Source organism: Hippocampus zosterae, chromosome 18, assembly GCF_025434085.1.
Source record: "Hippocampus zosterae strain Florida chromosome 18, ASM2543408v3, whole genome shotgun sequence".
In the NCBI taxonomy this organism is placed as follows: Eukaryota; Metazoa; Chordata; class Actinopteri; order Syngnathiformes; family Syngnathidae; genus Hippocampus; species Hippocampus zosterae.
In genome coordinates, this window is record NC_067468.1 from 9606522 (window position 1) to 9617950 (window position 11429).

Below are 11429 nucleotides of genomic sequence, written 5' to 3' on the forward strand. Positions count from 1 at the left end.
CCCCCCCCCGACACTTTTAATGAGCCTTTGGTGTGAGCATACTTGAAAATCTGCAAATTGTATGTTAGTATATAATACAGGAACATCAATATTTTTCAAGGTATATTGTTAAGAGTCATTAAGAAAACCTTTATTAGTCTCGCAATGGAGAAATTCCAGATTCACAGCAGCAAAGTTATGAAAGGAAGAAGTAGAACAACAAAAAAAATAGGAGCTGCTGGAAAGGCAGCCACTCTCGCGGCGCCATTTTTAAGTCAAAAATAACAAAAATAACACAAGACAACACATAGGACAGAGACGGTCGTGCAATCTTCACCACTTTTCTGCATACACTTTGTTGTCTGAAGCAGTTATAGATGAAAGAGGAGAGGATCAAAGTGTCCTTTCACCAGTGGATCAGAGACATCATGCTGAAAATGTGCACACGTCTGCTACAAGCTAAGTTTTGAAAGCAAACACAAAGCTGTAGCATCCATTGACGAAAAGAGATTAGTTCACTTCTCCTGTCCCACGTAATCCGCTTCAAACTCCAAGCCGCGACTCCCAGCTCCAAATCCGCATCGGCACTCCGCGCCAACGCTCCTTTCTTCTCATTGTCGGCTCCTCAAGACCTCCATCCATCCAGCCGCAGACCGTTCAACAGCACCGATCTCTCCGCTGAACAAAGCGGGGCTGTGAAAAATGCTGCCCATTACAGGCGCAAGACACAAGCGCCCCGGGACTGTCCAGCAACGACAGTCAAATGTCGCCGACATTCCTCCAGTCAAAAACAGTGCTGGTATACCCATGCTGCCGAGAAGGCGCAACCACCAAGCACAGAGTCTCCTCCTTGATGAATGTCGTGGCCAAAAAAAAAAAAAAATTGTATTAGGAAAAAAACAAATACTGTAACCAAACCCCGAATAAAACAAAGAAAAGACGAATCAAAGAAAGAAAAAAAATAACCCATAACTTTCTACAAGAAATATTTCAATATTTGGAAGAGAATTTGAAATCCTAATTTTGTGTCAGTAAAATTTGCCAGTTAACAGCCGAAAAAGACTGGAAAGATATGTACAAAACTCGTCATTAGACCAAAGTTTTTCCACACACATATTTTTCAAAATCCATCCTAAATTTTGATGACATGGTCCATATACAAAACAAATGTTGAAATGTCTCTGACTCACTCCTCCCAAAGGAGGATGACTGACAACAAATCATCGATTTGTTTTGTTGTCAGTCATGCGTTCGTGAACAACCCCCCCCCCCCCCGCCCCCGCCCCAACCATGCGGTGAGCGCGCACACACACTCACGCACCAGACGCGACGGGACTCACGCAAACACACAGATACAGAGGTAAGTCAATGAACGTTCCATTCAAATATTTCCATTCTAGACCAGTTAGCTTGTTGCTAAAAATGTTGATGACGTACAGTGCGTGCGTGGAGCGAACCGCTCACGTGTGGATGCATTTTAAGTGCACTTAAGGACGCCCTGTTTGTTGTCAGTGTGGGTAGGTGTCGTTAAAAGAATGTCTTAGTCGCGCCTTGGGCAACTTTGAAACATTTAAAGTTTGTTTGCGTTCCCTCCGCTTACAAATACTGAGTATTTTCCCCACCTGGACGTTGCGCCTTCAACGTCACGTGACGCAGGGCCCCGCCGGCCTTGGTTGGGGGGGGGGGTATTCGGAGATTGGGGAAGGGGCGGTGTAACTCGTTACAGTCGTCATCAGGAACGGACCCCATAGTTGTGTGACGTCATTTAAAGGGCGGAGTCAGGCAAGTGCATGTAACATGATTAATTTTTCAATGTATCTCTAAATATTGATATTACATAAATAGCGATCGATGGCATTTCCACATGCGGCGTCTACGGAAGTGTAACTTTTGTGTTTGTAGCAGGCAGCATCTGGAGGGCGAGTCGACTGGTCGCCAGTTGACACCTCATTCTTCATCCAAAGGAGGAGCCAGGATGCATCGTTTGATGAGTTCAGCGATGGCCAGGCTCCCGCCCTTGACGGTGGCCCCATGGAAGTGCTGTTTTGGGCCGGTCCAGAGAGGACGCAGGACAAAGTCGGCAGCTGCGGCAGAAACTTTTGTCAACGGCACCAATGGAACCTACATGGAGGAAATGTACCAGGCGTGGCTGCAGGAGCCCGCCAGCGTACACAAGGTACACAAACTTCGTCACGTTCCGTTGGGACTTAGCCGACTTACTCCAACTCTAATACCACCGCTGACACAATATTGCAACTTCTCGCAGTAGACAAATATTGACATTTATTCATGATGAATTATTACTGAAATCTTCATCAACCAAAAATCTCACAACAAAATTGCAGTCGATGTATTTCCACTCCAGTCCTACAGGTGGCAGTGATGTGCATTGACATTATAACACATCAGCCTCTTTGGTCAACTCTTTTCCACAATTATAAATGTATATATATTTTAATTTTTCTGGTTTATTTTGGCCCTTGTTTGTGCATCCACCTCACAGACAACCATCTCATGCCCCCCCCCCCCCAGTAGACAATCATGAATGGAAGCCTTGTAAACATCAGCCCTTTGAAACTGATAAGAGCAACCTCTGCCATGTCTTGTTAGACAATAAAACACTCTCCCGTGGAAAACAAGAAGATAGCACGGTCTTTGTAAAGTGGAAAAAAAGATCTTGTAAATTTGACACAATAGAAAAGGGTGTTATGAACAACCCTGCCAAGTTTGATTGATTAAAATGGACAGGTCTATAAAATTAATTCATTCATTCATCTTCCTAACTGCTTATATCCTTACTAGGGTCGCGGAGGGTGTTGGAGCCCATCCCAGCTGTCTTCGGGCAGTAGGCAGGGGACACCCTGAACTAGTTGCTAGCCAATCGCAGGGCACACAGAGACAAACAACCATTCATGCTCACAGTCACACCTAGGGACAATTTGGAGTGTTCAATTAGCTTCCAATGCATGTTTTTGGGATGTGGGAGGAAACCAGAGTACCCAGAGAAAACCCACGCAGGCCCGGGGAGAACATGCAAACTCCACACAGGGAGGGCGGAGCTGGAATTGAACCCGGTACCTCTGCACTGTGAAGTGTACGTGCTAACCACTGGACTACGGAGCCGCCCCAGGTCTATAAAATGAGGCTTGAAAATTGTGACAATCGAAGCCATTTTTCTGCTCTGAAATGCTTTGGGCTAGACTGCTAAATGTGCCGAAATCACGCCACGTCAGCTGTAATCAAAGCCTCGGGTGGCTGGTAAGTATCCCGTCAGGTTTTTCCATGCCGTGACAACGAGGCGCTCTAAAGCAGCCAATTCAGCGTAGAGCCTCTGTCCATGCACTGGAGACTCATGTTGGACATCAAAAGAAAAATGTTTAAAAACTCACCGCTTCTTACCATTCCGCCTTGACATGCGCACACTCACTACCGACAATGAGGCGCTCTAAAGCAGTTCTCTGAAGGCCCTCGGGATTATACATCTTCTAGAAACTTGCAAAGATTGATTTTTTTTTTCATAAAAGTATGTGAAAGCCTATCCTTTGCCCCTCCGTGCAGTCGTGGGATGTTTTTTTCCGTAACGCGCATGCCGCCCACCAAAGCCCACCGCCTCTTCGAGGGACCCTTCCGCTGAGCACCGAGCCCGACGTGGAGAAGTTGGTGCGGGATCATCTGACGGTCCACACGCTCATACGCACCTACCAGGTAACCTGTGCCCGATTTGGCTATATTTCGCTTGGACAGTGACTTTTAAGTGTTGATCACAATGGGTCTTTGATGTTGTTGCAGCTGCGAGGCCATCACATTGCCAAGTTGGACCCTCTTGAAATCAGCTGCGTGGACCTGGATGATTCCCCCTGTAGCATTGGCTCCCAGAAAGTGGGTGAGGGAACTTTTTTCTTGTTTTTATGGCATTCATCCGTTTTCGGCAACCCACCGCTTATCCTGTAATCATATTATATTTTATACTTGTAGTTTCATCTATCTATTTCCATAGTTTCTTCTTTACATCATTGAATTGAAGTGAATAAAAACATTGTATTGGTCCACTTTTCATTGTGCAACCGCACATCATGTTCTCCACTCACTTGCATTTTTATCTGCCGCTAGCCTGAGCCTGCTAACCAAACACTGCGATTCTTGCTAATGAAATATAAACATGCTATTTGCTGTTCAATGACCTCGTTACGCAGCCATTAGCTTTCCTATTAGCTAGCCTACTAATAAATCTTGAGCCCATGTAGCTAATCAGTGCCTAGCTACACATACAGCACATTTGACAATAAAGTTATATTCAATTCAGTTAACGTAATGCTGTTACGGCAAGGCAGCCAAAATTAGCGGGAAGCTAGTGGGTTGAGCTAATCTACTGGAAATGTTATATGACATTTTTGGATGTGAACACTCCTTCCAGTGTTGGGGGCAAATTGTGCATTTGTGCGCCCCAATAGACACAAAGCGCTTAGCGCCACTAAAGGCGGGGCCCCCTTTGCTACGCTAACAATAACAACACAATAATGCGATTAACGCGGAATGTTAACCACGGTGTCCCTGGGAGAGATAACAATTGACTTTCCACACCAGTTTTAGAAAGTACGAAAGAGTTGACATGTTTGAAGTCATTAGCGTGCTAGCCACCTGACTGTGGTCTGAACACCACGTCTTGACATGTCTGATTTCAGTAATTACTTTTAGGACCTGGGACTTGCTTGGTGAAAACTTCGTAAAGACTCGATATGTCTTACACTTGAACTATATGACTCAAGTCCTGTTTAAGTATGAGGTTCTTGGGGGGGAGAAAATCAACTTGATTTGAATTTTTATGGCGACTCTTGGCTTGACACTTTGGACATGCTTGAAACTTGAAAGTTAAAACTTTAGACAGATGACTCGCAGGCACAGTACATGACTAAGTCCCAACTCGACTGCACTGTCTCATTTATCTGTGTTGTGATTCAGTCATAACTTTTCCTGTGAGTTGTGACTGTATGTATGTGAGGTGGACCCCATGAGGCCTAATCAGCATCAGGTTCAAAGGTTGCTTATCAGCGTCTCCTTGGATGTACTGTAATGCAATTGCATTGCTTCTATGATGACGGGGCGGGATGGGTGGAATGAGAGAAGCGCGGGTTAAAGTCTAAACGTCGTTTTAAATAACACAAGTTGACGCAGCCATATTGTACTATCCCCCCCTCACGTGCTGGCAGTGCAAGTTTCTTATCTGAGGTGCTCACGCAACATTGTGATAATCGCAAGCTGGCCTCCAGCAAGAACACAGACAAACAGACGTGTCCCTGCTTCATACGGTTCCTAACTTTGTTGACCGACTTCACATATCCCACCCTCATAGGTTCCAACTCTCCACGTTAATCTCCTACTGCCTCCTCGGTGGTTTGACGTTGGTGGTCGGAAATGAGAAAATGGATGGCATCTTCATTCATTTTCCTGGAGGATATTTCACTATAATGATCCTGCCTCTCACCAACAGGTTTTTATGGTCTGGATCATTCAGACTTGGATAAGATGTTCCGCCTTCCCAAAACCACTTTCATCGGCGGCAACGAGGATGCGTTACCCCTCAGGGAGATCATTCGACGCCTCGAGGTGCTGTATAAACACGGCCGATAAGACCCTGCACCACAACGCCAGGGTTCTGAGCTTCAAACCTCCCCGTCGTGTAGGAGGCATACTGCCAGCACATTGGCGTGGAGTTCATGTTCATCAATGACGTGCAGCAGTGCCAGTGGATCCGAAAAAGGTTCGAGACTCCCGGAATCTTGCAGTTTAGCGCGGAGGAGAAGCGGATCATGCTGACCCGGATGATCCAATCCACCAGGTGTGAGGACGATGAGGTCGGGAGAGCATGACGCAAGCAGAGGATGCAGCTTCTGTATCTCTTGACAGGTTTGAAGAGTTCCTCCAGAGGAAGTGGTCGTCTGAGAAACGTTTCGGCTTGGAAGGATGCGAGTCGCTCATCCCGGCTCTCAAGACCATCATTGACAAGTCGAGCGCCAGTGGCGTGGAGAGCGTCATCATGGGAATGCCGCACAGGTTCTGAAAGAAGGCAAAATTCTTCATCGGATCTTCATGAGGTCTTTGACGCTTGTTGTTTTTGTCCAGAGGGAGGCTCAATGTTCTTGCAAACGTCATTCGCAAGGAACTGGACCAGATCTTCTGCCAGTTTGATCCCAAATTGGAGTCAGCAGATGAGGTCTGGGACCAAAGCGTTGTCATTGTGAATGCTCTCGCCAAACTGACATTGACCCCTCCCCTCGCGTTGCTGTCAGGGCTCCGGTGACGTCAAATACCACCTGGGAATGTTCCACAGGAGGACAAACCGTATCAGCAACAAGATGGTCACCTTGTCTCTCGTGGCCAACCCGTCCCACCTGGAGGCGGTGGATCCTGTGGTCCAGGGCAAGACCAAAGCCGAGCAGTTCTACAGCGGAGACACGGAGGGCAAGAAGGCAAGTGTCACCCCATGCGTGATCGCCACCGTCCGGCAAGGCTTTTTGTTATCCTTTGGCGTGTCCTTTAGGTGATGTCCATCCTCATTCATGGCGACGCCGCATTTGCCGGTCAGGGGATCGTCTACGAGACCTTCCACTTGTCGGACCTGCCGTCTTACACCACGCATGGTACCGTGCACGTGGTGGTCAACAACCAGGTGCCAGATTCACGCCTTGCCTCCAACATTTATTGGGGGAGTCCTTAGCTCGAGGGTGGTAAACCAGTTTCGGATTCAAAGGAACGGTTCAGTTGACAGTGCTGCAAAATATATGCGACTTTTGTATTCCTACACCGACATAAAATGAGCCGGAGGGCGGGATCTGGCTCGCAGGCGTTAGAAACCTGCGCTTTAGCTGACCAGCATGTCTCGGCACAGGTCGGTTTCACCACAGATCCCAGGATGGCTCGCTCGTCCGCGTATCCCACAGACGTGGCTCGCGTGGTCAACGCTCCCATCTTCCACGTTAACGCCGACGACCCCGAGGCGGTCATGTACGTGTGCAACGTGGCGGCCGAATGGAGGAACACCTTCCACAAAGACGTGGTGGTGGACCTGGTGGGTGACCCGCGCCCTCCGGATCGCTCCGGTGTCCAAAACGTTTAGATTTCAATACTGGAAGCGGTGTGTCTTTAGGTTTGCTACCGGCGGAACGGTCACAATGAGATGGACGAGCCCATGTTCACGCAACCGCTGATGTACAAGCAGATCAAGAAGCAGAAGAGCGTCCTGCACAAATTGGCGCAGAAGCTCATCGGAGAGGGGGTGGTCACCGTGCAGGAGTACGAGGTCAATGTCTTCCACGGAAAGTAAACGTTTCACTTTTGAATCGGGTTTCCAGTCTTAGCCTTCAGGTTTAAAGCCAGTTACGTGTTCCTGTGGCAAAAATCGAGCAGGTCGAGTGCAGTCATACGATCTTGCTCAATCACAACATACACATTCACCATCCAAATCTGTACCTCTGTGACATCCACAATCACCTGACTATTACCGATCCCAAACCGGTCTGTGTTCTCTTGATGACTTTATTCTCTTCCCAGTTAAGCACCTAACCCACAAGGGGCCATTTTGTGTCTCAGGAGGAAGTGGCTAAGTACGACAACATCTGCGAGCGAGCTTATGCTCGGTCAAAAGATGAGAAGATCCTGCACATCAAACACTGGCTGGACTCGCCCTGGCCTGGTGAGACCAACATTCAGGACCGGTTTCACACCGACAGCATCCCTCGATGACTGTTATTAATGTTTATTTAACCCTCACAACATATAAGTCAAGAGGCTGTTTTCTCAACTTCTCGCTAGATTTTTTCACTGACGATGGCCGTCCCAAAACGATGAGCTGTCAGTCCACTGGCCTGACTGAGGACGAGCTTGGCCACATTGGACAGGTGGCCGCTTCAGTCCCTGTGGAAGACTTCACTATCCATCCAGGTATTGGCCTTCTTTTCGAATGTTTACATGATTTTAATTCTGATCATGTTTCAAATCGGTTTCAGGTTTGGCTCTCGCAGGCTTTGAGTTTTTTGCATTTTAGATAAGAATGATCATGTTCCAGGTTTGTGCCTTGATGTGATTTTAGGTTTGCATCTTGTCCTGTTCCAGGTTTGTATTTTATCAGGTTTAAGTGGCTCAGGTTTGAGTCTGGATGTGTTTCAGGTTCAAGTTTTGACATGTTTCAGGTTTGTGTTTTGTCATGTTTTAGATTTGGGTCATGTTGTGTATTAGGTTTAAGTCTGGTGGCGTTTCAGGTCTGAGTCGCATCCTGAAGGGCCGAGCGGACATGGTGAAGCAGCGCGTGTGCGACTGGTCGCTGGGTGAATACATGGCCTTTGGCTCTCTGCTCAAACAAGGCGTCCACGTTCGTCTCAGTGGTCAGGACGTCGAGAGGGGAACCTTCAGGTCGGTGTAACTACATAATCTCAAAAAAACGTTTCCACCGTCACCATCTGACTGGTTTCATTTGCATCTCAGCCATCGACATCACGTTCTTCACGACCAAAACATAGACAAAAAGGTTTGCATCCCCATGAACCACATCTCCAGCGACCAGGCCACATATACCGTCTGCAACAGCTCACTGTCAGAATATGGAGTCCTGGGTAAGCGGTGCACAAATATTCCTAACACCCAAGCCTTATCCAAACTCGAATCTCTATCCACAAAAACCCAGACCACCTAACCCTAAACCTAAAACCAAACCCAACATCCTGCAATACTCACATTAACTCTGAACCCCAATCATCACCCTGAGCCCTAACTCGAATCGCTAACCACAAACAACGAACCCTGAACAGCAATCCTCCAAAATTGAATCGACCTGAACCTCCGCTGTATCCTTGTTCTCCTGTATGCGGTCAGGTTTCGAATTAGGCTTCGCCATGGCCAACCCCAACGCGCTGATTCTGTGGGAAGCCCAGTTTGGAGACTTCCACAATACGGCTCAGTGCATCATCGACCAATTCATCAGCTCGGGTCAGGCCAAGTGGGTCAGACAGAATGGCATCGTGTTGCTGCTTCCCCACGGGATGGAGGGAATGGTACGTTCCAATTTCGCAACTCGCGGCTCTTGTGTACGGTATAAGGAATACTATCCTTTTTGATGCGACATGATGGCGGCTCAGGGTCCCGAACACTCGTCAGCCCGCCCAGAAAGATTCCTTCAGATGTGCAAGGATGATCCGGATGTGTTTCCGGTGAGTTTCTGTCCTGCTGTCGCCTCGTTGACTTCAGTAAATGTCAAGTTTTCATCTCGCCTAACTTCTCAGAAACAGCACGACGACTTTGCCGTTCAGCAGCTGTACGACTGCAACTGGATGGTAGTCAACTGCTCCACTCCCGCCAACTATTTCCACGTTCTTCGCCGACAGATCCTATTGCCCTTCAGGAAGCCGGTCAGTGGCTGCGTTACTTTGCTCTACCTTGAACCCAAATCAGGAACCCCGGAACCCTATGAAGATCCCTGGACCACAACCCGCGAACCATATTCCCTAACCCTAAAATTAACCTTGAACCCAAACCCCCTACCCAAAGCCTAATCCTGAACTGTGACTTCCTAAACCTACCCCTGAAAGATGAACCATAATCCTCCAACCCTGACCCTTAACGTAACCCCAGATTAATAATCCCCTGAACCCAAACATCAATCCATAGCCAAACCTGAAACCCTATCGGAACATCAACTTCTTCTTCTGTCATGACAGCTGATCGTGTTCACTCCCAAGTCACTACTGCGCCACCCGGAGGCTCGGTCCAGTTTTGACCTCATGCTGCCAGGTGAGCACAAATACAAAATGTTCCGTTTCTGGGGTTTTGTTTGATTTTTGTCGTGACAGCAATTACTGAGCTGTGGCGTGACATTTTTAAATTTTTTTTAATACTTTCATGCATCCTGTAAGATGATAACATAAGCTGTGCACGATAGTAATCGCTGTACCTGAAAGGATTAATTGACTGAACAGTTCAATATATCCCGATGTATTAATTCGGGAGATGTGAATGAGTTAAACATTCCGAACGCAGTCCCTTGATCAGAATCATTCACACCTACCCTTCTTCATTTCGTCAACTATATAGTCCCACTATTTACAGTAACCCCGCAGAGTGATTAGGGACCCTTACTCTGCCCCCTTCCACAGGAACGCACTTCAGGCGTTTGATCCCAGATGAAGGTCCAGCGTCCACCCAGCCCACCAGCGTGAAGCGAATTGTGTTCTGCAGTGGAAAGATTTACTACGACCTGCATCGCGAGCGTAACAAGCGAGACCTGGACACCACCGTGGCGCTGGTCCGTGTGGAGCAGGTACAGCCGCACCCGGTCTAGCACGTCACCTCGGCCATTCACGAGTCAGGGTTTCTAACGTGACTGGTCATCGCAGCTGTCGCCGTTTCCGTTTGACCTGGTGCGGACCGAGACTGAGCGCTACGCACAGGCGGATTTGGTCTGGTGTCAGGAAGAGCACAAGAATCAGGGCTACTACGACTACGTCATGCCCCGCCTCCAGACCACTGTTGGCCACGCCCGGCCCATTTGGTGAGAGGGCAACCTAACCCGTAACCTGATCTGTTACCCTCTCCCAACCCCTTACTTTTACCCCAAACACCGAACATTAACCCCAAAGCCAATCCATACCACTAACTACTCACCATAACTCTAAATCCCAACCTGTAAGCAACCTAACTCTGAACCTGACCCAATCCCTAATTGGAACCCCAAGGCTAACCGCTTGGTTGTGTGTATTCTGTCAGGTACGCCGGCCGCGATCCTGCAGCCGCCCCAGCGACGGGAAACAAACAAACCCACCTGGCGGAATTGCAACGCCTCCTCAACACCACCTTTGACCTCAACGCTTTTTCAGTAAACCATAGGTGACCACCTCCAAGGACCTTGAGCCGCTCACAGGGTCCGCCATCACGGCCCTGTAGCATCGCCGTAAACATGGAAACCCATACGCACAAATCTGTTCATCCAAATCTAAAGAAGACTGTAAATATGAGGCAAAAAAGGGACGGAAGCTGGTTGTGACTCACAGTTACGACAAAACAGAAATCAGTCAAGCCAAATTTGCCAACCAAGCATGTCAGTTAGCCTAACGAGGGCTGCTATCTTAATGCTACTCTATAATGTCACCATCAACGGGCTAGCGTAAATTAGCAATAGATATTTTGATACTTTGTGATCAATATGAAAGTGAAATCATTTTTCACAGTCTTAACTGTAGTCCAAGGGACATTTCTCAGGGATTTTAAACTTATTTTTAACCATTGATGATGTGACTAATGATGCCAAAGTGTCATTACCTCATAGGATGGACATTTTGTGATACATTAGCAAAATAAATACAAGTTTGACTTTTGATGCAAAGACAACTGAAATGTCAGGTATTTATTTAGAATGTTTCACATTTGGCGTCACTAATTAAAGAATGGTATTGATAAATGTCAGA

General features: G+C 47.5%; 1 protein-coding gene across 5 annotated transcripts; it reads left to right on the forward strand.

The window, feature by feature from the left end:
* The first annotated feature begins 1239 nt into the window (after positions 1 to 1239).
* On the forward strand, positions 1240 to 11422 carry ogdhb (oxoglutarate dehydrogenase b). 5 transcript variants are annotated; one of them, XM_052050586.1, is made up of 23 exons: positions 1240 to 1339; positions 1882 to 2155; positions 3538 to 3684; positions 3769 to 3862; positions 5468 to 5583; positions 5661 to 5815; positions 5884 to 6030; positions 6100 to 6190; positions 6267 to 6446; positions 6518 to 6646; positions 6866 to 7045; positions 7124 to 7276; positions 7567 to 7669; positions 7789 to 7917; positions 8235 to 8385; positions 8458 to 8585; positions 8845 to 9023; positions 9108 to 9179; positions 9252 to 9377; positions 9687 to 9759; positions 10122 to 10285; positions 10362 to 10516; positions 10732 to 11422. In XM_052050586.1, exons 2-23 carry the CDS (start codon positions 1955 to 1957, stop codon positions 10853 to 10855), a joined length of 2997 nt encoding a protein of 998 aa, XP_051906546.1. In that variant the 5' UTR covers positions 1240 to 1339; positions 1882 to 1954; the 3' UTR covers positions 10856 to 11422. The 5 variants fall into 5 exon arrangements, with proteins under 5 accessions (XP_051906546.1, XP_051906547.1, XP_051906548.1 ...); XM_052050587.1 differs by having other exon boundaries at positions 1301 to 1339; positions 1885 to 2155; XM_052050588.1 differs by lacking the exon at positions 1240 to 1339 and adding an exon at positions 1404 to 1765 and having other exon boundaries at positions 1889 to 2155.
* The last annotated feature ends 7 nt before the right edge of the window (positions 11423 to 11429 follow it).